The sequence below is a fragment of the Choristoneura fumiferana genome, chromosome 18, assembly GCF_025370935.1.
Source record: "Choristoneura fumiferana chromosome 18, NRCan_CFum_1, whole genome shotgun sequence".
In the NCBI taxonomy this organism is placed as follows: Eukaryota; Metazoa; Arthropoda; class Insecta; order Lepidoptera; family Tortricidae; genus Choristoneura; species Choristoneura fumiferana.
In genome coordinates this window covers 13,901,533-13,929,440 of record NC_133489.1, presented here as the reverse complement: position 1 = coordinate 13,929,440, position 27,908 = coordinate 13,901,533, and the positions used below count along the sequence as shown (strand labels likewise).

General features: G+C 42.7%; 2 protein-coding genes across 2 annotated transcripts; both read right to left on the bottom strand.

Moving 5' to 3' along the window:
* Window positions 1-567: 567 nt before the first annotated feature.
* On the bottom strand, window positions 568-27,111 carry LOC141437696 (agrin-like). Its single transcript, XM_074101156.1, has 17 exons — window positions 26,944-27,111; window positions 25,986-26,135; window positions 18,167-18,309; window positions 17,315-17,551; window positions 16,671-16,886; window positions 15,115-15,330; window positions 13,592-13,804; window positions 12,568-12,668; window positions 11,997-12,111; window positions 11,330-11,569; window positions 7,111-7,442; window positions 6,487-6,628; window positions 5,822-6,082; window positions 5,072-5,218; window positions 4,194-4,355; window positions 3,215-3,770; window positions 568-2,296 (listed from the first exon to the last, which is right to left on the bottom strand). The coding sequence occupies exons 3-17, from the start codon at window positions 18,282-18,284 to the stop codon at window positions 2,137-2,139; spliced, it is 3,216 nt and encodes a 1,071-aa protein (XP_073957257.1). The 5' UTR covers window positions 18,285-18,309; window positions 25,986-26,135; window positions 26,944-27,111; the 3' UTR covers window positions 568-2,136.
* Window positions 19,293-25,184, bottom strand: LOC141437541 (uncharacterized). Its single transcript, XM_074100972.1, has one exon. The coding sequence runs from the start codon at window positions 25,182-25,184 to the stop codon at window positions 19,293-19,295; it is 5,892 nt and encodes a 1,963-aa protein (XP_073957073.1).
* Window positions 27,112-27,908: the final 797 nt, after the last annotated feature.

The window sequence follows — 27,908 nt, the reverse complement described above, 5'->3', positions numbered from 1 at the left end:
ATCGGTATAATCACAATAAAATAACACTATTATTCACACAGAACGAAACATACAGCATAAAACAATGTAAAATAAATAAAATTTAGCTACCTACAATTAAAATCAATGCAGACTTTTTTCTAAACTATCCGCATAATGTTTCTGATTTTTGTGTGTACATATATTTACTTCATCTATTTACTTCGCTTGGTAAAATAAAGAAACAATGCGAACTAGTAATGTGAATTTGTTGCGGCATCCGTTTATAATCGATCTGTCTTCATTAAGATTTGGAGATAGGTAATAAATATTCAATACTTTTAACAAATTACTCTGAATACGATTAAAAGGATACGATTCACCTTACTCATGAATCGAATCTGTTGTAGATTATATCGATATGAATCGATTCAAAAAATCGCTAGATCGTTCCAATTAAATCGATCTTCATAAAAATCGAATCGTAACGTGCATCCCTAACTTACAAATTAGTCCGCAACCTTCGGTCGGTATGCAAGTCCGACTCATATTTAGCCAGGGTGATCATCTACTTCTGCCGCTGACTGTACATTGAAATAAAACCATTCCTTTAATATTAACAAGATACTTTATTAAAAATGCACAGTTATTAGATATGTTATAGAAAATAGTGATACAATTTCATGATATCATATTATGAGACGAGTAAGATTATCTCACTTATTTTTTCAATTTAACTTGATAGTTTCAGTACGAAGAGCGACAGCAATGTTAGATATAAGTATTAATAGGTTTTGCTTTATTTTAACAGCCATTGCTTAGGCTCATCAATTATATATAATAAGACGAAGTTTTGTCAACTTTAATAATTCATACGATGCCTTTACAATTCCAAACTTTTGGCAAAAACCATCACAAAGTTCTTTTGGCACTTTACATAAAAATCAGGGTCTTTAACTCATAAAATCCAATCAAATCCATCAATCATAAGCTATTTTAAATAACACAATATAATTTAATACTACGCCTAAATTTAAATAGCCTCGTTGCATTATTAACGATTACTATCAACGATGTATTTAAAAAAATATTAATATTTGTAAAATTTTGCAGTGCTGATTTTTCTAACAAGAAATGTAGGTACATAATTATTAAAAACATAATAAAGTCAAACTAGTTTCTGTTTAATTACGAAAGCAAAATGTAAGTATTTCATAGAATATGAATATTAAATAGTCAAAACAAAAAGTGAAACTACTTATTCTTAATTTTTCCCAGCTCTCTAACCAGCAACTGGGGTTTTTGATTAAGTTTAGGTTTACTCTTGAAATGAAGCTTTTCTAATGTTAAGTATGCTTACTTCAGTAAAATAACGAAAGTGCTTCATTTGCAGCTTATTAAGTGTTTGTGTTAAAAATAATTCATAGCTCGGACATAGTTTTTATTTATATTGCTTTTAAAAATAAATGAAATAATTGGACGACATGTTGTGGTAAAAAGGAAATGAAATGCTGACTGAAATGTAACACCTATTTAGACCCTTGTTTAATCAAATAAATATTATATTGATTGATTGACAATATTTAGTAAATTGGCTTGTCGCGTAGGGCTCAAAGATTGATAATTGTATAGCGGACACGCTATAGTTGAGAATTCTCTTCAAGCAGATGCCATGCCCGGCGTTCGCCGCGGGCAATGCCAATATTTGTAAAATTTTACTTTAATTAGAGATTGTTGTTTACCTACTAACAGTGAATCAAGGAGCATGCCGTGTTTCTTTGAATTACAACGTACCACGGCTTCTGGCTCAAAATGAGCAGCCTTCGTTTGCATCAAGACTACTCGACCTGTGGAGTCATTTCAACCATCATCAAATCGCCTTTAGCTGCATTATTTCAGGCACGCATTGCTGGTCAGAGCATGCTATCACTTTTACTAGCGTCAGCAACTGTTCTCATTTTCAAGCATGCGAGGACCACGCAAGCAACAGTTCTCATGCGTTAACTTGAATAAGCACCCTTCGGCAAATGGGTTGCTATAATTATTCGCATTTAATGCTGCAGCGGAATCAATGCGGAAAGGGGAATTAATGTGGACGTTTCTTACAAAACGACAATTTTCTTTCGATGTGATTCCACCCTAAGACTGCTTAAATGGATACAAACGAAGCTTATGAACTTAGGGACACACAAGTTGGGCAAGATTTCTCGGCGTGCAGGGACGGAGACCGTGCGCTGTGACGTGAAGACCTCGCGCCGGCGGGATCACGTCGCGGCCACTCACGCGCAGGCGGTGCACACAGCCCACGAACCCGGCCAGCATGGGCGCGCCGAACAATCTGTTAAAAAAGTTGAATGAATTATAGTATTTTTAAAATAGTTTGGTGAACTGGTGACGATGGTTAATTTTGTGTCACTTTAAAAAAAAACAGGGGAATACCAATTAAATGTTATAAATTGATGACGTGAAACTTGGCTAGAAACTTCCTGAAATTTCGACAGTCAATGAATTACGTTGTATCAAGTATAAGAAAGTAACAAAGAAAGAATAAATTTATTTGCCATAATTCGGCCCAGCAAAAAAATACAATTAAAAATAAGACAACCTTACATACTCTTACATACTAAATAACTTACTACTTTGCTGGACAGTAGTTTGCTCATCATCAAAAGTATGCTGACCACTTTCGATCACCAAATTTATTTATTAGTACAAGTCTCATAGTACAAGTTTAAGCTTAACTTAAACGAGATTACACGCACCAATATCCCACACCACCCCAGATTAATCAATTCAAATGACATTCTCACTACAAATTTGGAACCCGGCAGGCACTGCCACTACTTAGAAACTAGAATAAAACTAAATATAATATAAAGTGACTGAATGACATTCTAGTCAAAACACCTCATTACTAAACTTCGCCTCACAGATAAGACATTACATTTTAATATATCAATATCCATCTCTCTTATTAGGATATTCAAATTGGCACTAGCGCGTCTGAGAAAGCTGTTTCGCCTGTACCTAGTCTCTGTGAATTCCAGATGAATGGGGGGATTAAATCTAGTTATTAAAAACCCGTATGTTAAGGGGCTGTTTCACCATCCATTGATTAGTGTTAACTGACGGTTAAATGTGATGCCGTCTCTAATTGTTTTGTTCGAATAGACGGAGACGGCATCACATTTAACCGCCGGTTAACGCTAATCAATGGATGGTGAAACAGCCCCTAAAAGTACTTAATTATATTTACCTTTTAGTTACATTTGCAGGCGGATGGCCAACGTATATAAAGGGATCGACATCAAGCGAACTCATACGCCCTGGTCCCGATCCTCTTACGGTCGACGACCCCAGTCGCAGCATCGCATCCTTCTTGTACCTCCTGGCCGAGATCTTCGACCGGCCGTCAGTTCTCACTCTTCCAGAACGCAGCTCCATCGGCCCGCTTCCCGCGTTCCAACGCAATATTGATTTGTTCTCGCCGAATCCTAGCCACAAATGGTCTCGTGTTCCGGCTGCGCTTAGCAAAGTACCCTGCCCGCATACAGCAGACACCTCCGCCCAGATATCGAACCGCTTCGCAGGCAGCCTCGTCCGAGCTGTCATCCTTGCACGGCCGTCGAACAAAGGCGCTCTATACACTTCTTCCACGCTCTCCTCTAAATCCTCATACATTGAGTATTCGTCTTCTATTTCATTAGTCTCTTCTTCAATTTCTTTCGCTAGCATTTCGCTCACTGGTTGCGTCCGAATGCAATTAGACTGAACTTCATTAGTTTGTAAGGGAGTGTCATTGTCGAACTTTTCTGTAAATTTAATCGATAGGTAGATTTTAAGATTAGATAGAATGTATGTGCTTCTAGCAAACTTTACAATGAAGAACTTGTGCGATAGGTTACTAGAGACTAGCTTCTAACGATATCCGAGCGGTGGAAGGATGTCGACGCAGGTGAGCTCGGGCTCAGGGCTGTCCGGTTTGCCGCTGTCGCTGGTGTCCACGGACGGGGACTTGACGGAGCCAGGTTGCTCGTGTTTCGGCGCTAGCGAGTTTGATTCGGATGGGGTGCGGATGCGCGTGAAGGTGACTTTGCTGATGGAGCGACTACCTCGCCTAACGTGGGGGGCGTCGTCGCCGCAGGGGCCGAAGGCTTGCGCGACGATGTCGGATTGCGTCCTACAGGCGTGCGTGCGGAGGTGGCAAGCGGAGAGGTAGGTGCGTCCGTCGCTACCGCAGACTGAGGGCGCGGCGGGGGCGGGCGGCGCGGGCGCGGGCGCGGGGCAGTCGCCGCCGGCGCACTGGCACGCCGCCAGCCCGCTGCGCATCACGCAGTGCGCCCCGAAGTAGCACGCCATGCGGTCGCAGCTAGTCGCGGGCAGCTGCGTCGACTCGGCTGATAAAATAGTTTTGATTTAAATCCCGTCCCCAGATTACAGTAAAGTTAAACATAGAATTTTGCGAAATGAGGCCAGTGAATAAAACTACTCTTCGCCGTATGCACACAATCGCACATACACAAGTGCAAGCAAACTTCGCCAAAAAAAAAACTAGTCTGACCAGCTATGATATGAATGGTAATTCGTGGCAGTACCTAGCAAACTTCGTTCTGGCTACCCTAAAAATCAGAAAACTTACTTGATTAATTGTAACAAATGGAAAGTTATGTCTTCACATTCGCACGAATACTTGAACAATATTGAAAATGCTTATAAATAAAAGGCAACAACAAGAACAAAACAAAAAAAAACACAAAAACAAAAGGACAAAATAACAGAAGAGGACCTTGAACCACTTTTTGTCAATGTCCGTGATGATGAATCCTTTGTAATCTTTGAATTTCTTAAGTGAGATATTCATTTTCATTCCATTTGTACAATGTACGAATATTTGCGCACATGTTTCGCCTCTTACAAATTTGTGACAGATTTTTGTATCTGTAAAATTTGTTGCCAATCCCTTTTTTTTATTTTACTGCCATTTCATGCTGCCACAATTCGCTCGTCAGACCCTAGTCGAGCAACACAAGGAGAGGCTTAAGTAGGTACTTTTATCCGACCTCAATTTGTTGTTCACAGAATTCTGTCTTTAAAATGTCAGCAGGATACATACGATCGAAGCAGCCGTTAGGGCCGAGCGTGTGCTCGTGATTTGAGCAGACGGTGCACTTCTGTCCCTGGATGCCGGGCTTGCACACGCAGCGCCCCGTCATCTGCTCGCAGTCTTCCCGCACCGACCCAAACGCGGAGCAACCGCATGCTAGGAACATTAGATAGAATCAGTATAAAGATAATTAATATCACACCCAGGGGGGCTTCAAAATGATGCAGCAACACATTATTGCTTAGCTTGTGATATGGCTGATACGCGCCAGCTATACTTATGGCCTATAGCACCGGTCGGCTACCTTGCTCAAACACTGGGCCGAGTAGACTTACGAATGCATCCAATATGTCTAGTTAGTCCCCAGTGTAGCCGGGATCGCGTCTATCACACTTCTGTCCACCAACGCCGGGCTGGCAGTCGCACGGTCGCTCTAAACACACTATTCAAACACAGAGCCGAGTAGACTTACGAATGCATCCAGTCCCGATCCTCGGTAGCCCCCAGTAGCCGGGCTCGCATCTGTTACACTTCTGTCCACCGACGCCAGAACAGCACTCTCACTGCCCGCTCTCACCACACTGTTCAGACACAGAGCCGAGTAGACTTACGAATGCATCCAGTATGTCTAGTCCCGATCCTCGGCAGCCCCCAGTAGCCGGGCTCGCATCTGTAACACTTCTGTCCACCAACGCCAGAACAGCAGTCGCACTGGCCGCTCTCATCACACTGTTTAGACGTAGCGCCGAGTAGACTTACGAATGCATCCAGTATGTACAGTCCCGATCCTCGGTAGCCCCCAGTAGCCGGGCTCGCATCTGTCACACTTCTGTCCTCCGACGCCGGGTCGGCAGTCACACTGGCCGGTCTCGTCACACTGTTCAGACACAGAACCAAGTCTGTGGCAGCCGCACTGGGACGGGCAGCCGCTGCCGCCGGGCCCGCGAGCCGGAGTGACCCCGTCCGCGCAACAGCCGTGCCAGGATTCCTGGCAGCCTTTTTTCTCAGTTTGAGTTTTATCTAAAAAAAGTACCGCATAATACTGTAGCGAACAAAAGCCTGAGATTACTACTAACCTAAATATTAGTAAACCTTAAATTTAGTGGTTGTGTGGCTGTATCAAAGCTAAATTCAGTCGTTTGATCGTGATTAGAACTGCATACATAACTAGTTATTCTATAATTTCAGAAAAACTTTACTAGTTGTAACTTTTTACCGTAGTAAGAAATTTCAGGAAACTGCTTCTACAAACCTCACTTATTTAGTGACCCTAGCGCTATCTAGTAAACAAGTATAGAAAGTCCAACATCAATGTCTCTCAACTCGGATGCAGATTATACAACTTCCGACAGCATAACATCTGTCGGGAGAGATCTCTCTATTGTAGCCTCTCGCCACATAAGAATACAAAACTCTAGCATTACCTTTTCTACAGCAGCGAGCGGCTTTGGTGGTGTGATGGCAATAACTGCCTACGGGACAGTCTTTGCGATGCGGCCCGCCGCCGCAGTCCATCGGGCGACCTTCCGCGTCCGTCAGTGGCTCATCGTCGCCACATGGCTTAAACTGTGAACAAATATAAAAAATTCAATGATTTATAATGTACTACTATGCTGATTGAGCAATTCACTCCTAACCTTGGCACAACCTAAGCGGTGTATAAATAAATAATTACATTACTTAATTAATAGTCGGGAGTCCCACCCGTTAAAAGTAGCAAAAGATATGATGGATGAACGAAAGACAAAGTATGAAGAATAAAAGTGCGAGAGAAATAAACGCGAGAACTGGAATTAATGATAACTAGATACATAAGAGCTTCGAGGCATGCCGAGGGTATTAGGAAAGTATGACACAGAGTAAGGAAAAACCGGAAATTCGATGCGAAAACTGTGTCGAAAGACGCGGCTGCCGTTACTTCCGTCAAGACACATATGTATATCTTCGCCGCACAGTCTATAAAAAACACACGGCGCGTCTACCCCTTGAAGTCAACCATGCAAGTTACTTTAAATGCACGAGAGTCCCATACAAAGTAAATAACTCACCTCTAACCCGCGGCACAGCGCCAACGGCCGTAGCCTCAGGTCCTCTTGTCGTCGACAAGACTCCAGCTTCATATGGCACAGTGTAGGGTAAAGTCGCAAGTCTGAGGCGCAAACGGGTGCAGAGGTCGCAGCGGCGGCAGCGGCGGCCGCGCAATCAAACAAGCACGCACAGCGCGGCTGCCCATTTGAGTCCACTGCGCAAGTCGCTTCGTACGCGCATTGGACGCGCGCACACACCGCCGTGCCCGCGCCAGGCTCACTCGAGCTCTCAGTGTCGTCAGAGGAACGGATTTCGTTTGTGGTGTCGGTGAGTTTGCTTGTTCTGTTTGTACCTGGAACAATAAATTTTTCGTAAATAGGGTGAAGTAAAAATAAGTATTTGGTAAAAAATATTTAGAATACAATCTTTTTTACTGACTACTATTTGTCGACTTTAGTACCACTGTCACCCAAACTACATTTGCATACCTACCAAATTTCAACTTGATGCCATAAACCGTTGAAGAGTTCCGTCCTGCAGAGACGATCCTGGTCGGACTACCAGGATGTCACTAACAGATTATCGTATTGTCATGCAATTTACATAAGTATGCTAAATTTCAAGTCAATCCGACTACTGAAAGTTGCTTGAAATTAACTTGCAAGCTTAGATGAACGATTGGTCTCGCGCGCTCGCTCAACTAGATACCGCGCTAACTAAAAACAAAACGTTCGTGAATGCGGCAACTCAATATTGTAGTATGCGTAAGAACGGTGTAAGACAATTTGCAAGGATGCTAGTGTGCGTGACGAATTGTGTTGCCAGCTGCTCCACTGTTACCCGAATTATTGGGAAAATAAATTATTCTGTGGTCTATTAAGTTACTGGTTACAAAATGTATCTTGGGAAATACTTAGAAATTAAGAAGTAATTAAGAGTGAATGTATTAATATGTTTGTGTATAGGTTAGGCGTAGGTTTCTTCTTTAAAAAAATGGTAGGTATGATGTAGGTATATCAATGATCAGGCCTCACTTTTAATTAAAAAATATATATATTTAAGGACATTCAATATTTACAAATTATTACTGAAAATTCATGGACTGAGTCACCAACTAAGAAGTTTTGCGTACTTAACACGTTGCACCTATAGTTAAACCTAATATAATGTACAGGTTAATTGAGACTAAAATAAAAATAATTGTTTACAAAATATACATACATAGGTACATGCATACATACATACTTACATACATACGCTTGAAAAACATAACCCTCCTTTGGGCAGTCGGGTAAAAAGTTAACATTTCAGGAAAATGGGTAGAAATACGAAAAAAAATTTTTTTCGTTTCCCGTAGGTAATGCCTAAGTAAATCAGCTGATCGGGCTTTTGACTGGGAAGACGAAAAACTTTTTTAATTTTAAGACACATTCACCCCTTAATTAAATAGTGTCGGGTAACAATTTATACACCTTCAGTGTATAATATCACAAAGATAAACATTAAATAATATAGAACTAGCTTAGGTTATGTATATATAATAATTACGTTAGATACTTAAAATAAAAATAAAATAAGTTATTAAAATTTATCATCATTTAATGATGATAACAATAAAATTCAATTTATTAAAATATCAACCACGGGGAATTTGATTTTTGTGTACGCGGCAACACAGAATGGCGTTTAGAGTTCATGTTATTTTATTTTGTAATTTCGAAATTAGACGATATTTACTGATGGTATGTGATCCCAGTGTCCTTCTTATTTCTTGTAGTATTATTTTTAATCAGTTTCACTGCGAAAACTGGCATTTTACTTCGGTTTATGACCAAAATTTAACAAAAATTCGGGACATGCATATTACGCACAGTTTGCAACGCGACTGACTCGCCTCGGGCTCAGGTACGCCGATTTCGGCGTACTATTTGTTGCCGCATTTGACAAGTACGCCGGCGGTATCTAGTCGAGCGAGCGCGCGAGACCAATCATTCATCTAAGCTTGCAAGATTTGACTACAGACAGACAGACTGACAACGGGACAGGTGAAACTGAATAAAAACTTGTAAAATATCTACTAATTCGTAAACCAAAACACTTTGTCAATGTCAGGGCTTGAAACGGCTACCAAAAAATCGGGTTTAAATTTCAAACACTAAAAATTACTGAACTAAAATAATTTCCTTGCTCACCCGCGACCTTACGATAGCTAAGCTTATGCAAAATATGCGTGTTCATGCAGTTCCTCCACCTCCACACTGTAAGAACACACACAAATCACACAAACCCATCTATCACCACCACCACACTACACTGACGCGTTTCGAACTCAAACAGAGCTCATCTTCAGAGTGACACAACCGTACACCATGCTACCAGTTGTTAGACTAACGAACCACAACCACCGTTTTAACTTGTCACTGTAACTACCCAAGTACCCAGCATTCCGCCTAACGCAACATTGCTTTCTTTAGATGTAGATAGTTTATTTACTAATGTACCATATAGTGAGACAATAGTTATTCTTAAAAACCATTTGGAAAGGAAGCGTTTACATCCTGGGGAGGTTTGTGAATTAATTGATTTGGTAACTTTATGCATGAAGCAAAATTATTTCCGGTTTAATGGACAGTATTATTTACAGAGTGATGGTTTAGCAATGGGATCACCTCTGAGTCCATTAATGGCAGATATTTTTATGGATTACTTTGAAAATAGGTACATAGTGGGTAATAATAATATTGTGTATTATTATAGGTACGTTGATGATTTAATTCTGTGCTGGAGGGAAGTATGAGACAGCTCGACTTGTTTGTGAATGGTTTAAATAACAAACATGTTAAAATAAAATTTAAAAAAGAATTAGAAAAAAATTTTTCGTTAAACTTTTTGGATTTGACAATTATTAGATTTAATAATAAACACCAGTTCAAAATTTACCGAAAGCCCACGTACACAGATTCCGTGATACCAGCATCGTCTTATCACCCGTGGCAGCATAAATTAGCAGCTTTTCATTGTTATGTACATAGATTGTTAACTGTACCTCTTTCTAGGGAAGATTTTGATTTAGAGTTAAATACTATTTATCAGATAGCGTTGTCGAATGGTTATACTAAATCAATGGTCAATAGTTTGGTTCAGAAGAAGCAGGCACGGATAGTGAATAGCATGCTTTACGCCGTGTTACCATCGCAGTCTTCTAACAAATATAGGTGTAGCATTTCATACGTTGTTCGTTTGTCTGATAGAATTTGTGGTATTTTAAAATCAAACAATGTTAAGGTAGCCTTTAAGACTAACAACTCTTTGTACTCTAAACTTTGTAACCACAAAGAGAAGGTAGATAAAGGAACTAGATCGGGTGTATACAAGCTCACTTGTAATGACTGCAGTAAAGTATATGTTGGTCAGACAGGACGCAGTTTTAATGCTAGATTTAAAGAGCATGTTTCGGCATATAGGAATGAGCATCCTGATAAGTCGAATTTTGCCAAACATTTGTTGGAACTAAATCATTCTTTATCGGACTCCGATTCGTATGAAGTGTTACATTATTGTGGCAAGGGGGTTTCGTCTCGATGTTTTAGAATGCATGGAGATAATTAGATACAACAGTATGGGGTCTATTATTAATGAGCAGGTAAATTTAGTTTCATCTCCCTTGCTACGGCTTGGATCTAATTTCAGCAATGGTAGTTAATAAAACATGCCTTGACAGTAAATAAATAAAAAATCAAGGTAGTTTTGAAGGACGGTTAAAAAAATTTATTAATAATTTGTGGGTAGTTTTGTTTTGTTTCATAAAACGTATGTGGGTACTTGGGGAGTTACAGTGACAAGTTAAAACGGTGGTTGTGGTTCGTTAGTCTAACAACTGGTAGCATGGTGTACGGTTGTGTCACTCTGAAGATGAGCTCTGTTTGAGTTCGAAACGCGTCAGTGTAGTGTGGTGGTGGTGATAGATGGGTTTGTGTGATTTGTGTGTGTTCTTACAGTGTGGAGGTGGAGGAACTGCATGAACACGCATATTTTGCATAAGCTTAGCTATCGTAAGGTCGCGGGTGAGCAAGGAAATTATTTTAGTTCATTGATATGGACCTCCGCAAAGTAACGCCTGATTCAATAAATTACTAAAAATTACCACCAATGTTCCGTGGGCGACGAGTTCGCGCGGCACATCTGTTCCGTCTCACCACGCTCGTTCTAGAATATTCCTTTCATATTCCAGCCACTCACCAGCAGTAGCATTCTCATCCTGCGTGTCAGTGCACTCGCCGTAATACGCAACACGTAGAGGTGGTTCGCCGCGCATGCGTGCTTCGCAGGCGGCCCGCTGTAGAGCACACTCGTGGACAAACGTCGCGCGGGTGTTGGAACACACGGGTTCACGCGGCACGTCGGCGCACGGGGTCGAGCACGCGCAAGCGCCGCGCGCACACCACGTGCCTGCCGGGCACTCTACTCCGGCGCAAGATTCTGCAAACATTTTGGTAAACCTCAATATTCCCAGCGACTGTAGAACTCGGGGCTAGGGACTGGAGGAGCCAAACCCTCTTTGCATTCAAACGGCGAGGGGAGCTAGCTCTCCTTCCCACTTGACTCAGTAAAAGGGTTCGTGTATAAGAAAATTGACCAGAAGAAGCTGTGATCAAAAAAGTTTGCTACCACCGACATGGTACTCCATGACGCAAAGCAAAACTGAGCTCTAAACCAAGCATGAAGGAGGCTTATGTGCAACCGTGGACGTCCTACGGCTGATATGATGATGATGATGAAGTTTGTATGTTAATCAAGGTTATAAACCATCTGTTTTCATCAAATCCGTTAAGTATTTATTTGCATGAAGAAGTAACAATAAACATCGAAACGTCAAACTTTCCATCCTAATAAACTTAATACTTACCACAGGAACCCATGTGTTTGGCGTGTAGACGAAGCTTCTCTCGGCAAGCTACGTCACGCAGCGAACAAACGCTGCTGTAGGTTTTATTATCGTTACCACACACTTCTTCAGTCTCCTGAAATCGTCAAATAATAAGACGTCAATACATACTTTTTTAGGGGGTTGAGTCACCCCGGGGACCAAAGATCTTGTCTTTAGTTTACTTTACTTGTTTTTATTTTTAAATTTTATAGGAGATGGGTGCGTGCAGTCGGTAAAATATCCATTATGACCAACTAGGAATGGAGAGCCCAAACAGTGCCTGACTCTTACGGCTCCCTGAAGCTTACTAAGGGGAGGACAGGGTTGGAGGGGTTTCTTATCTACCCACAGAGCCAAGCTTCAACCATTTGGTGGCAATCCGGGAGAGGAGCATGCATTTCTCCATTAGTCTCTGCGGGGTGCTTGGCTCAGTCTTTTTTCATTGATTCCCTTTGGTTTCTTCTTGACCGACTCTAGCTAGCCCTTTTCATTACAATTCTTCTCATTACATACCAGGGTGTCATAAGATGTAAATGTTAATTTTACTAACAGTTCCTTCCTCGCAGTGCTTAGGGCAAACGCAGCTTGCTTCGGAAACGCCGTCACTCTCGCAGATCGCGTAGTACTCGCATTTCTTGTTTTCACAACCATCTGGAAACAGATTAATTTTAACTAAGCGGTGTATCATTCCACGCTATTAGAATACGACGCCACGTAATAATATGTCGTAGAATTTTTATTAGATACATCAAAGGCCACCCATGTAGTCAGTTGCAGAGGAATGATACCTACCCCCCTTTAACAGCGGTATCCACACCGGGCGGTACTTTTTCTCTGCAGCTGACTACACTTTAACAGTAAGACAAGAAGCAAAAAATACCAGTCAGGTTCTCTTAGCTTCATCGCTCCAGATGCTTACAGTAAATGGGCTATGAGAGACAGAACCCTACAAGGCTACCATTTTTCCTCTTGAGGAATGGAACTACAGAATAAGAAATAGTTCAGGCAAAACTCTAATTGCCTTCCCAAGCTGTCTGTCGCAGCCCATTGGATCCAAGGTCAACTGACTTTACGAAGTTTTTTGTATGCCTTGGTATGCTTAATGGCATACGTAAATCAAAAGCGTACGTAAAGGAAAACTCTGAAGCACTTCAAGATTACTGTGACAAGGGTACAACTAGGCCGGCCCCTCTGTTCCATTGAGCACTCTGGCCACGTGCACAAGGCATCGTGAGACTTTAAAAAAATACTTTCGAAATGTTACACTGTAACCCTAGCTCCACACTGCTCGTAAAGTTCTCGACGAAGTACTCGGGAAAGTTGACCGAAGTACCGACCGAGTTGGACTAAGTAAGACAAAGTGCCTCTCCAACACTATCGTATCCTCCTAACCTCGGTCAATTTTGCGAGCAGTGTGGAGCTAGAGTAACATTGTTCTCCAAGTTCGCAATGCATATTGCGCGGGGGCTAGGGTAACTAGGCACCGCTTGGGCGTATAGTAAAAACTTAGCACTAAAAAGCTCACCAGAACCACAACCATCAAACACTTTGAAGACCAAAAAAGCCCGACTTACTGCACGGTCCGTCGTAAAGCACTTGCACGTCTCGCCTATGCCGGCACGCCTCCAGCTGCAGCTTGCAGCGGTTGCCGTAGGAGATGCCGTCGGAGCCGCAGACGGGCGCGAACTCGTTGGAGCAGCGCGGGCAGCGGCACACGCCGCGGCCGCCCGCCGCCACGCACTCGCCGCCGTGTGGGCACACGCGCCCGGCGCAGATGCCGTTAGAACCTATAATAAATCACTTGTAGTGGACAAGGGGCCATCCATAAATTACGTGACAAATTTAGGAGGGGGTCACAGGAACAAAATAATTGTGAATTTCATAGCATTAGGTAGATGTGACAGGGGGGGGGGGCTAAAAAGGGGCAGAATTGGTGTGATGTAATTTATGGATGACCCCCAATTGGCTACTGAATTATGAAGAAATCAGTAAAAGACCTGCGGGCCCTTGACTACCGAACTTTGCCGCGATTCATCTTTATAATTTTATGTATGAACTAGCATTAACCCGGGGCTTCGCACTCGTAAATCGTTAGATACAGCATTAGAATCGAAATTCCGGGATTTTATTAAATTCTCGTAGGAATGCCCTAAAATTACATCGTGGTTTTCATTGACGTTAAATTAAAACACCGAAGCCAAATTTCATGACTCTAAAAAGTAGCCTATGTGTTATTCCTGACGTCCACCCATCTACATACCAAATTTCATGACTTTAAGCCCAGAGGTTGTTATTTAGAGATTTAGAATCCCTATCCCGTGGGAATATCGGGATAAAAAGTAGCCTATGTGTTATTCCAGATGTCCAGCTATCTACATACCAAATTTCATAACTCTAAGCCCAGCAGTTATTAGTTCAAGATTTTATCCCTATTCCGTGGGAACAACGGGATAAAAAGTATCTTATGTTTTAATCCAGGTTATTGACTATCTTTTTGCCAAATTTCATCAAAATCCGTCCAGCCGTTTCAGAGTGAAGAAGTAACAAACATACTCACAAACTCACTCACTCACTCACTCACAAACTTTCACATTTATAATATTAGTAGGAAGTAGGATTCCTAACAGAAAATTAGGTTAGGGTGGTTAGGTTAGATTAAAACTGTGAACTCACAAAGAAACGAGCTGGTGACAGAAAAGTCGGTTAGGGTAGATTAGAACTGCGAAATTACTCACACTACGATGTTAGGCCAAACAAGATTACGCTAAACAAGTTTCGGTGTTATGATAATAATTAGGTACCTGGGCCAATCAATTTTTTTGCCGACACTAATCTGTCCGCGACATTTTTCAAACAATTGCAGTTTTATGTAAGTAAACATGTTTTTTCTGTAATTTAAGAGATTGTGTACATGAATACATGACATCCTACGTAAGTTAAACCGATTAAACCGAGAAATATCTTTTTGGAAGTACGATTTTTTGGTAGCGCCAGAGACAATTTGGTAACGCAGGAGACGCCCAAAGGTCTATTTGCGAAACGATACCATGCGATACCAGATTATACCAAAAAGGAAAGAATCCTAAGCCGATATTACCGCAGGGTCCGGCGTGCAACACGCGTAGTTCGCGACCAAGCAGGCAGGCGGCGCGGCGCAGTTCACATTCGCTGTCGTGGGTGCGCGCGTCCGATCCACACACGGGCCGCAACACAGGCTCGCAGGGAGGCGGGCAGGCGCACACGGCGACTCCAGCCCCCTCCACCCGGCATTCAGCGCCGTGCCGGCATTCGACCTCCGCGCAAGGGTTAATACCTGGTATCGAAGGAAAATTTAGACATATCACCGCCTCACAGAAGGATGGTAGGTACATTTTAAGGGAAACTACGAAAAGTTAACGCGTTGTAGCGCAGAGAGAAACAATATAAGTATTGGTAAGGCCCGCGAAGCGGTTCAACCACAGTAACCTGCTACCACAGAATTAGTACTAACGTACAGAATGGCCACGCTCCGCCCCCACCGGTTCGAGTTACCCCACCCCTCAAGCGCAGATTGCAGGAAAACCGCAGGAAAGCAGTCGGGTGCGCAACGCGATGTATGTCGGCCAAAGACTACAGTATATATATATGTCGGCAGCACGCACGGCACTAAGTTCTGGAGCAATAATTCTGCGAAATGGTAAGGGTACTACCTACTTCCTTTTATAAATAAATAATGATTTCTGAAATTATCGCGATTAATACATGAAATAACTACCTAACGAATAATTCATTTAAGTTTGTAGTCGTATATCTATTGTAATTGAAAATAATAATGCTGAAATACACAGACAGACACATTTTAAGTAGGTTTAAAAAAATAGGTAAGATTAACGATTACATATTTGCACATCTAAGCCATACCTACATATAAGTACCTTTAAATGTGATTGGTAGTAGATACTTATAGCAAAGTTTATAGTACAGTAGACGGTACGGAAGTAGAGCCTAAAATCATATTTCCCTCTCGTTCGTTTGAGACAAATGTGAACAAGAGAGTAATATAATTTTGGGTTCTACTTCGTGCCGTTTACTATACTAGGGTTTTGCAATAGTCAGCCCTGTGTATCTTACGCACACATTGACGCGTGTACAGACGTCGTCGTGCTTATGTAGATTCAAGAACGCGTATTTTGTACGTCGTGGCCGCCGTGTGCTGCTACGAAGACCTCCACACCACACACGACTATAACGGAGTGCCAAGGTAAATTGTTTTTTATTCATGGACATGATCGTCGATTTTGGTAGCGTAAAACATACGGCAGCTAAAATGCTTCACATTTTCCCTAAGCATAAGTAGATTAAGTATAGCTACAAGTACTGATACTAGCAGAGAAAAGTACCTATTATCGTGATGTGACTCATATAGTGACTATATGCATTGCAAATATGTATACTTATATAATATTTTTATATTCTCGACCTTCGATCAATCAGTTATACTTATTGTTGGTCGAAGTTCTCGACGGCCAATTTTTAACACCCGTTTTCTCTTCTTAGTCATTTATTATAGGTATAGATAGATAGAGTTCTGTCAACAAGAGGATGTTCACCTAAATTTTCTCAATACTATAATAGATTTAAAAAAATCTTTGACAATAAATTAATCCTACATACCAGTGCTGCACTGTCCTTTGAATATGATCCTTAGTTGTTTCCTGGCACGGCAGGACTCTCGGTGCATTTGGCACTCGTTGGAGTAAGTCTTGCCGTCGGAAGCGCAAACTGGCGAGAACTCGAGCGGGCACGGCTCAGCGCAGCGGCAAGACGGGGCGCGGTGATCGTCTAACTGGCACAGCTCGGGGTCTGGGCAGGTCACGCCAGCACACGGGTCTGTGGACAAGTTATCTATTAGAAATGGGCGAAGCATGATCCTTGTCATGTGGTAGCATATGGCATGAAAACGAAGCTCAACTACGCCCCCTCTGCCGCCAAGGGCATCGCCAAGGAGGGAGGGGTAAAAGCTACCAGCAACCCCTATAGAAAAAAAGTAGGTTATAACCTTGTTTTTTGTCGTTGAAGTTTTCAATTGATTCATAAGCTCTCAACTGTTTTCTAGTACACTTCTACTAGCAACCCGCTTCCCAAACCCTTGATCTGCTGTTTGTTGGCTACCGCAGCGCCTCTACGCAGTCTACGCAGCTCGTCTACGCAGGTATAGAAAACCAATAAACCAAATAAATCATCAGCAATCGATGGGCAAGGTCTGACTGAAGCGTATTTCAATTTAAGTGAGATAAGTATCTTAACAGTTTACTCACCGCATTTACCATAATACTTGAAGGTAATATTAGTATTGGTCTCGCAGGCGGCCCTGCGCATCTCACACTCGCCGGGATAGTCGCGAGCGTCGCTGGCGCAGAGTGGCCGGGAGCCCTCGTGGTCGCCGTAGCTCGGGCACGACGATGGACACTCGCAGTTGTAGGATTGGGCGTCAGCCGTCGGGCGACATTGCGCGCCGGGGCCACAAGTGACGCCGATGCAGGGGTCCACTACGTCTGGTCATGCATCAGTAAAGTTTATTATAAACTAGCGACCCACCCGGCTTCGCACGGGCAAAATAAATAAACCGGCCAAGTGCGAGTCGGACTTCCGCACAAGGTTTCCGTATTATATATAATACAACATTAGACGTTAGCAAAAATCGACAAAAAAACACGTTTGCCGTACGGGAGCCCCCCTTAAATATTTATTCTATTTTAATTTAGGTAATTATTTATTTTTAAAGTGAATGAAAATACAAAATAAAATTCTGTGAATAATTCAATGTATAATAAAATTAATATCAAAAAATCAATGATGTATTTCTGTTGCCGCTTTATCAACAAATACAAAAACAGAATAAAATCAATAAAATATTAAAATGCTCATGCATTAAAGTCCTTGACCGTACCACTACAACCCGTGTACCTGCTTACATAACGCTCGTGAACCATTAGTACGGTAAAAGCTAAGGGGCTCTTTCACCATCCATTGATTAGTGTTAACTGACGGTTAAATGTGATGCCGTCTCCGTCTATTCGAACAAAACAAATAAGTAGAGACGACATCACATTTTACCGTCAGTTAACACTAATCAATGGATGGTGAAACAGCCCCTAAATATAACCAACCGCTCGGAAACAGATAGCATCCGCTAGCAGCTGCCACTAGCAAAGAAAGCAGCGTCGCCCGCGCAGTCACCATCCTCCGACCGTGGCGCCACCGGACCGCTCTGCCACCATCACGCATGGTCGTCGCGCATTTCTTAGGTACTCTGAAAATTTATGAGACAGTGGAAAAAGGAATTTAAGCTTCGAAAGCCATCTTAAATCACTAAACTAGAGCATAAACTACAGTCACCTGCAGCGGAGCGTGCAAAAATATCTGACACGTCCTACCGGCCCCGGAAATAGAGTCGTATCCAGCAGGGCTACAAAGAAACTCGAAGTTCGTGTCGTGCGGTCCCTCTGGCTATTAATACGAGAGCGAGAGGGACGGTACAATACGAACTTTGAGTTTCGAGTTTCGTAGTAGCCCTACAGACATTTTTATGCACACTGTTGTTTCATATATAGGTGCTGGTGACTATACCAAGGTAGGTATCATACTGCGCAGTCTACGTATACCGTATTAGGTACTAAGTTTAAAGCATTTACGTTTAATATTCAAGATTATCGATATCTTGAAACTGAATGGAGGTAAATTTTCGCGATGAATTACATAGTTGACCGGCCAGCAGGAGTCAGATTCACACACTGAGGGTTCCGTAGGTAAGTAATAGCTATGTACAAATTAGTGGTAGGTATATTCAAATATACCTAGGTGAAGATTGGGTTTTTGGAATCTTATTGTATTTTTTATTTCAATTCCAAATTTTTACTTTTACGGTCATCCCGTAAACCTAAATTGAAAATACAAACTGAAATATAGATGCACAGAAAAACCAGAAAAATAAGACCAGCACTGGGAATCGAACCCAGGTCCTCGATATTCCTATACCTAGGTGCGCTATAAACGACCGCATCAATAATAAAAATAAAAATCCCTCAGATAAAGATCCTTTTATAATTACCTATCTACCTACCTATTTACCTAGCTGCACTTGTGAGGAAAACAATGTTTCTAGTTTTATGGTTTTATTTATCCTGACATTGTCAATAGAACAAATATATTAAAAAAAGTAAAATTCTATATTTAAACAAATAGGTCGAAAGAGTTTGCGACATCCTCCCCCCTCGTGTGCAAACACATTGATATTTAGGGTGACACGCTGATGGGAAGCTGCTCAGGGTCTACATATAGTCGGACCAGCTTCTTTGTGGGTCTACGTAAAACACCGTGAGCAGTGCTCACGTCGACAATTCGGACTACTCCGTCCGACCCTGGAAAAACTCTTAAAATGCGACCTCGGGGCCACACTCCACGAGGGAGATTCCCATCTGCGATGAGCACTAGGTCACCAATAGTTAAATTTTTTGTTGCTGACGTTGCTGCCCTAGGAATGAGAGCTGGCAAATACTCCTTCAGCCAACGAGCCCAGAAGTGATCTGCCAGTCGTAAGCCCTTACGCCAACGGACACGACGAAGCAGGTCACTTTCATTAAGCTGAGCGAGGGGAGAATATGTCGACGATGAACCCAAAATAAAGTGATAGGGCGTTATGGGCAAATCGGAATCTGGGTCTGTGTTTACATGTGTCAACGGCCGAGAGTTGAGGATAGATTCAACTTCCAGTAGAAAAGTAGTGAATGTCTCTTCGCTAGGGCTACGTGTTTTAAGTGTCGCATTTAATGCGGTTTTAACGCTTTTCACTAGACGTTCCCAGCATCCTCCCATGAATGGCGAAGCCGGCGGTATAAACTTCCACCGAATAAAATGGTTTGTGGCAAACTCGTGGACTGGCTCCTCATATAACTTGCGTAGTTCGCGGTTGGCTCCAACAAAAGCAGTCCCGTTATCGGAATAAATGGTTTGTGGGTTACCTCGCCTTGCAATAAATCTCCTTAAACCCATTATGGCAGAATCTGTGCTTAAGCTTCCAACTACTTCGAGATGAACGGCTCGAACTGACAGGCAAGTGAATAGCGCCACGTAACGTTTCTCTGATCTTCTTCCGACAGCGACTGTTACTGGGCCGAAGTAGTCCAGGCCCACATGAGTGAAGGGCCGCACATGGTGAGCTAGGCGTTCTGGCGGAAGATCACCGACTGGTGGACATGATGGTGCATCTTTTCTTAGCTTGCATTGTAGGCAGGCCTTGAGCACGGATTTTACAGCCAATCGAAGACCAACAATATAAAACCGCTGCCGCAACTCACTGATAACTATGCCTTCGCCTGAATGCGCTGTTTTCTTATGGTGAAAGAGTATTATGAGCTTTGTGATGTAGTTCTTGCCATGTAGAATGATAGAATCTTTTTCGATGTCGACATCTTGAGCAGCAGTTATTCTGCCTCTGAGCCGAAGTAAGCCGTTATCGAGATACACCGAAAACTTTCTTAGTTTACTCATTTTATGGAGTGGGTTTCCTCCCATCAAAGCAGTGTACTCCTCTTCAAAGGACTCTAATTGCGAATAAATGAAAAGATTACGTTCAGCTTGTTCTAGTATGCCTACCTCTATAAACGGGAATTTTGGAAGGGACACAGACACAGATTGCCCAGTACTCCGCAAAACTGGATTGGAGCGGCTTAAAAGTGCTCGAAATTGTTTCGCGCACTGTATAGCACGAGCAGTAGCTCGTAACAAACGCAACCATTCACTAAAATGGTTAGGCTTAGCTACTAGTGGCAAGATCAATTTGTGAACATTAGTAACAGTTACTAGTTGCAAATCCGCTTGTTTGGTTTCAGATATTACAGCTTTAATTTCGTCTGAGCCAAGCAGAGTGCTAGTTAATGGTTCTTTGGGCCATTGAGATGGAGAGTCTGTTAGAAACGATGGGCCAGAGAACCATCTTGAAGACATATCAAACGGCCGGTTAACACGCGTAGCATCGTCCGCCACATTTAACGCAGTTGGTACATAGTGCCAGTCTTTGGAGTTGGTCAATTCTAAAATTTCACCAACTCTATGCCCCACGAATGCCTTAAATGTGTTGACGTCGCTACGTAACCACTTTAAAACAGTCAGACTGTCTGACCATAGATATACTTCGGACGGTTTCCGCTTATGCGCCTCTAAGATATATGAAGCGAAACGTGCCGCCATTAATGCGGCTTGTAATTCTAACCTCGGGATGGAAACAAGTTTCATTGGCGCAAGTCGGGCTTTACCACCTATTAAGCTCAGCAGCACGCCTCCATCAACGCAGCTGAAGCGCCAATAGGCGACACAAGAATATGCTAGTTCGCTGGCATCTCCAAAAACATGAAGCTGCACTGATTCGGCCTGTCGCTGAGCTAGGTAGTGGCGAGGAATAGATCCCGTCGACAGATTAATAAGTTCTTGGAACCAAGCGTTCCACTTGGCTGTCACCGTTGAGGGTAATTCTTGGTCCCAGGCAATTTTTGATTTCCAAGTTTCTTGGAAAATGACCCTGCCCTTAAGTACCATCGGCGTGAGGAACCCTAGGGGGTCATATATGCGCATTAAAAAAGCTAATATGGAACGCTTGGTTAGTCTAGTCGGTCGGTTCCCAAATGATGAGCGTATAAAGCCAAGTTTGTCATCACTTGGAGACCAAGAGACGCCCAATATACGGACAACTACAGAGGAAGCGTTGGGTGTGCATAAGTCTGACGGTATTGATGCAAGCGCTTCGGGTCGGTTTGAGACCCAAGACCTCATTTCCAGACACGCTTTAGAATGAACGCTCACAATGTCTGAGACTAATTGGGCCGCTTCATCAACCGAATCAACGCTGCCTAAATAGTCATCCATGTAATGGTCGTTGACTATTGCATCTGCTGCAGCAGGGTAAGTCGATCTATGTTCCTCAGCGTTGCGATTTTTCAGGTAAATTGCGGTAAACGGGCTGGAAGTGGCTCCAAAAATCATTGAAGACATTCGAAATTCCTTGAGCGGTTGTGAAGGATCGTCACGCCATAGAAACCTTTGTGCGTCACGATCTTCCAACCTGATTTTTGTCTGAGGGAACATTTCACGAATGTCACCATTAAGACCCACTGCTCCCTCTCTGAATCTCATTAAAACGGAAAGAAGTGGCTGTAACAAATCTGGTCCAGAAAGAAGTAGTGAGTTTAAACTCACGTTCAAAGACATTGCTGCAGCATCGTGTACTACTCTAAGTTTGCGTTTTTGTGGATGGAAAACTCCAAAATGAGGAAGGTACCAGGTTATGCTGGACGTAGACCGCACATTACATGGCTCTGCATATCCCTTTTGGATCATGGAATTGATGTTGTCACGGTAAGCGTCGGCATAAGCCTTGTCCCTTTTCATTTTATTCTCGAGACTGATAAAGCGAGAGTGAGCAAGATTGCGGCTGTCAGGCACATTATTAATATTAGCGCGCCACAATAACCCAGTTTCGAATCTACCAGAAGGCAATCGAGTGGTTGTCTCGTCCAAAATAGCAATTGCTCGTTTATCATTCTCGGTCAAATATTCTTTTTTAGAGATACCAATAGAGTCTACACGAAAATATTCTTTCAGTTGATGGTCTAATGAATCGGCTTCATGAATGGTACTGCAGTGGTTAACAAACTCTACCGGAGAAGACTTCGATTTCGTAAATCCAAAAAGGACCCAACCAAGCGAAGTCAATGCTGCCACGGGCTGGGACTGACTCCCTCGTCTAATGGAACAGGGCACTGTTAGGTGCCAGTTGTCAATCCCTATCAACAGCATTGGCTTTGCGTCATCATAGCTCACCTCTTCGACTAAGTCCGTTAAATGATCGTAAGAACGCAAATCGTCTGATCTAATGGTCTGACTAGACAGATTAAGATTTGGAATTGAGCGAACGTTCTGTAACATGAAGGTGGATGTGCTATGACGACCTTGGATCTCAAGGGATACAAAGGTTGCCTCAGATTCTTGAGACATACCTCCCACACCGTTTACTCGAAGTAAAGTTCGCTTTCCGGTGGCACCAACAGCATTTGCCACTGAAGAGTCAACGAGGGTAGCTGTGGAACCATCATCAAGTAGTGCGTAAGTGTTTACCGTCCCTGTAGGACCTGACACTTTAACTGGCAGCACTTTTAGAAGAGGACGTCGTGATATGGCTGGAGTAACGCTGTGGGTAACGATGGCAGTATGATCGTCATTGGCGACCGCAGCGCCAGCAATGTCCGCATGATGAAGTGCGTTGACAGTCTGCGTTGGTTCCTTGTGAAGTAATGAATGATGACTTCCCTTGTTACGACAGTTTTCATTTTCGCAAGCAAACTTCTTACATTTGCGATAAAAATGAGTCCCTTTAGTAAAACATTTATGGCATACCTTTTTTGAAGTTACCCATTCCCATCTATCATCTATGGAAATCGTTTGAAAGTCTTTGCAATCGACTACTAAGTGACCAATTTTATTACAGAATAGGCAAACTTTTTTTATAGGCAACGATGACTCTATGGTTGCGCGATAGTTGGCAGATTTGGATACCGTGGTGACGTGACACCTGACAGACTTGATATTTGTGTCACGTTTGGTAGGTTCGTGCACAAAATCGTATTTTGATTTTAAGTTGGCCTCATGCACGAGAAATTCTGACAACAACTCTAATCTAAAAACTTTTAATGGCTCTCTAACGTATGCAAAGTCCGTCCATCGAGATCGCAGCGAAATCGTTAATTTCCCGACGATCTCATTTGTTAGTTCGGGCGACGCCATGTACTCTGGCACATTGAGCAATCGAACTATCTCAACGCAATGACGAACTCTACACGCGAAAGCATTAATTTCTGTCGAGCTCTCGAGGTTGGATATCTTAGGTAAAGCACGAACAGCCGATAGTTCTGCTAAAATAATGCGTTCCGGCCTGGCAAACTCAACCTCTAGGGCCCGCATTACTTCAAGGGGATCGCAAGCGGCTGCTAATAGAACTGCTACAGCGTTGCGTGCGGCTCCTCTTAAAGCTGAACCAATTCTAATTAAGTTCTCCGTTGGCGAGTACGACGAACTAGTATTTTGATACATTCTTTTGAAAATGAGCCAGTCCGTCGCCTGACCGTCGAAGATAGGCAAAGCGACACTCACTCTGGGGGTCCGCGACGCTCCGGAGACAGCAACCTCAGCAATCGCTTCAGCTAGGCGTAAAGTGTCGGATTTCGAACTATTCTTATTAATGTTACAACAATTAAACATGTGTGGTTGTGTACCTAACTTATGTGAATTGTTAAGTGTATGGTCTTGAACACCTGGGTTGACAGGCATCCGCTCGCAGTCTTGCACTTCCATACGCAACCCCCCGGGGGTTGGATGTGGTACGGCGGCAAGGTACGTGCCAGCGCTGTTGACGTGTGAATGCACACGCGCGCCTCCAGCAGTCGAGGCTGGGGCGGTGACAGTGAGTGTGCCACCTTGGGGCGCCGTCGTTATTATGGGTGCACTGTACACATAAGGCAAACAATTAATAGGTGCAGGTAATGAATAAGGCAAGGCGGCGCTTACGTAGGGCAGTGAAGTGGTGTCACATGGGTTAGGAGTTTGAAGCACGTGACAGTCCGGTTCCCGTTGCTGTAACGCGGGTAAGGCGACGTCTGAAGGCGCCGCAACCATCACGCCCGAATGTGGCTCTGAAGGCACGGGCAAGGTGACGGATGCGTGCAACGTCGTATGTACTTGCGGCGTCGTAGCATGTAAAGCAATCGGATTACTATTGACGGAATCATTACGGTCCAGCCACTCACCAACAACCGATCGAAAACTAGATCGCCGGCTACCTCCGGCCTCTGCCTCCAATGCAGCAATTCTAGCACGGTGTTCTGCTTCCGCAACGGTTCGCTCTGCGGCGAGCGCGCGCTCTCGCTCCGTGCGTTCCGCAGCAAGAACACGCTCACGCTCTGCGCGTTCCACAGCGAGCGCACGCTCACGCTCCGCGCTTTCCAAGTCCGTAATGCGCCGGAGATGCTCCGCCTCTGCGGCGAGGATGCGCGCTTGGATAGTCGATGATGACGATTTTGTAGACACCGATCCATCACTTTTTTCACTACACTGCTTCTTAGCCTTGCTTCTTGTTAGCATTTTAATCACTTTTACTTCTGACACCAAAAATGTGAGGAAAACAATGTTTCTAGTTTTATAGTTTTATTTATCCTGACATTGTCAATAGAACAAATATATTAAAAAAAAGTAAAATTCTATATTTAAACAAATAGGTCGAAAGAGTTTGCGACAGCACTAAATAATACAATGTTATAAATTTCGGCTGTCTATCTATTACGGTTCTTGCGATACAACCCTATGATAAACAGACGGACAGACTGACGGACGGACATTATACCTACCTAGTAGTAATAATACTCAGACTCCGTCTGTCGTCACCCTTCGGCTTCGGAACCCTAAAAATAAACTATTAGATAGATAAAGGAGTCGCCCACTCACTATTTAATTAAAAAAAGAAACGATTATGTTGCTTTTAAAATTTCTAAGGCCGATAAAGGGACTAAAGTAACTATCTATGTATTGCCGTTTTGGAGAATAATCGATTCATCAGCTGTAAACAATGCCTAATAATAGGTAAGTACCTTACATTAAGTTTTCATCAAGAAAAGCAGGTCACGGATACCTATTATATGTACTTACCTACCCAATGCATTCTAAATTAATCTGATATTAAAATAGACATGTTCAAACTGATCGATATGGCTGTGTTTTTGTTAGTAATGTATGTATCAATTTAATTAACAATTGAAATAGGTAGGTATCAAATAAACTAATACTTGCTTGATCCAGCGTACAAAATTCAGTATCTAACATAACAAAGACGACACTTGGAAACTATGCACGACTAATCTAATAAACAATATAAATATTAAATCTCACCTAAGCTATCCAGAGTAAGAAGCGTGGCGATGTTTCGGCTTAAAATCCAAAGAGTGACTGGGGCTCCTAGAATGAATGAAATCCGGGCATGCGCAGTAGGAAACTTCCTTCGTAGCATTAAGTTTCCACTCAAAACTGGATATTTTTCGACTGCAATAAATAAAAAAAGGTATATGCAAGGATTTTTTCGTAACGGCTACGGAACCCTATCCTGGACGTATCCGACACGCTCTTGGTCGGTATTTTCATTTGTGAACCGATTCGAATGAAAGACATTCATTACATTAAGTAAGTATCCAAGAAAGCCACAACACACCAGGGAAAACTGCATCCAATTCGGTTAAGCCGTTCCTGAGATTAGCGTGAATAAACACACAAACAGAAAAAAAACCGGCCAAGAGCGTGTTAGACACGCCCAAGGTAGGGTTCCGTAGCCAGTAGAAAAAAATCGAGTAGGTAATATTTTTCTAAGGATTTCGTATTGTTTGTACCTTAGGCTGCTAGTAGGTACCCACACTAATCATTTTCAAGCAATCTTAGCCGTTATAATTTTCCTTGTCAATTTGATATACTTAATACCTACCATTCTGTTTTTTTTTCAAAATTTTCTACTTAACAGTTTAGATCGCTCGATTTTGATGAAAATGTGCACTTGGAAGTTTAATTTATCAAACAGATCACTGAATCGAAAAATCGTCTTGGAAACCCCCAAGGGTCTAAATGACCTATCCAAAGATACTACACAGTATAGGGTTAGCCGAGAAAAAATAAAACCGGCCAAGAGCGTGTCGGACACGCCCAAGATAGGGTTCCGTAGCCATTACGAAAAAATCAAGTTTATGCGGCGATGTTTTATGATCCTTAACAGAGCCTTAACAGTGAACAGTGATCCCAAAATCCTATATTGCTCTCGTGTCTAACATTTTTTAATGCGCAAGTGGTCTCCACCTGCACAAACCTGCGAAGCAATTCAATGGTGCATGTGAAGTTCCCAATCCGCACTGGGCCCGCATGGGAACTACGGCCCAAGCCCTCTTGTTCGGAGAGGAGGCCTGTGCCCAGCAGTGGGACGTGTATAGGCTGGGATGATGAAGTGGTCTCCACGTGGTTTTTGGAATTTACTATCAAGTTGCAAAAACTACAATCACCGTACAACGTGCCTCTCAAAGAGAGTTTAACTTTACACTGGCGAAATTGTCCTATTAATTAGGACAGAAAATCGGGGACCAGTAATGCTCGACCCTATACTGCTCAGCCATCACTGTACGACCTGATAATACGAACTCATTTTGGATTAGAATTATCAAGTCGTACAATATTAGGTCGTGCATTATTAGCGTGTCCAAATTTTTGCTCGGCCTGTTAATGCTCGACCTGTTACTGTACGTCGTTATAATCGGAATCCAATCGAATCGAATGACCATAGATTTGTGTTAGGTTGTGTTAGGTCCAATTGTGACCACAGTGTGCGAGCCGAGCGAGCGTAGCGAGCGTGCCGCGGCAGCGGCCGGCGAAGCGCCAGGACCAAATTAAGTTATTTTCTACTAAATTTATTAATATTCGGTGTACACGAAAAACATGATCAATCGTGCGAATCGATTGCTTGCTGTCAAAAGTGTGCTCCGATTATTAGGTCGTACAAAATCAGGTTGTCCAATAGCACCTTGAACATTATCGGTACAAGGTGATAAAGCTCGACCCGTATTCCAAGTGACATGTGATTGAATTATCAGGTCGTACAAAATCGGTCGAGCATTGTCCAGGTCGTACAATAACTACACCCAGAAAATCCATATTTTAAAAGAGAAGAAGAAGATTTGTATTGTATCTATTGGACACTTTTTTATGGTTTTAAATTTTAGTATATATTTCTTAATAATCGGATTCTATTTAAAAAAATGTGTTTTTTTTTGTAAACAGGTA

Excerpts from the sequence above, each read along its gene's own strand:
- LOC141437696 (XM_074101156.1), bottom strand. The coding sequence starts at position 18,284 with ATGCGTGATGGTGGCAGAGCGGTCCGGTGGCGCCACGGTCGGAGGATG. Across the intron at positions 4,356-5,071 it reads CCCTAACGGCTGCTTCGATC|CCGAGTCGACGCAGCTGCCC; the intron begins GTATGTATCCTG and ends CTATTTTATCAG. Across the intron at positions 2,297-3,214 it reads CCTGCAAATGTAACTAAAAG|ATTGTTCGGCGCGCCCATGC; the intron begins GTAAATATAATT and ends CTTTTTTAACAG.
- LOC141437541 (XM_074100972.1), bottom strand. The coding sequence starts at position 25,184 with ATGCTAACAAGAAGCAAGGCTAAGAAGCAGTGTAGTGAAAAAAGTGAT.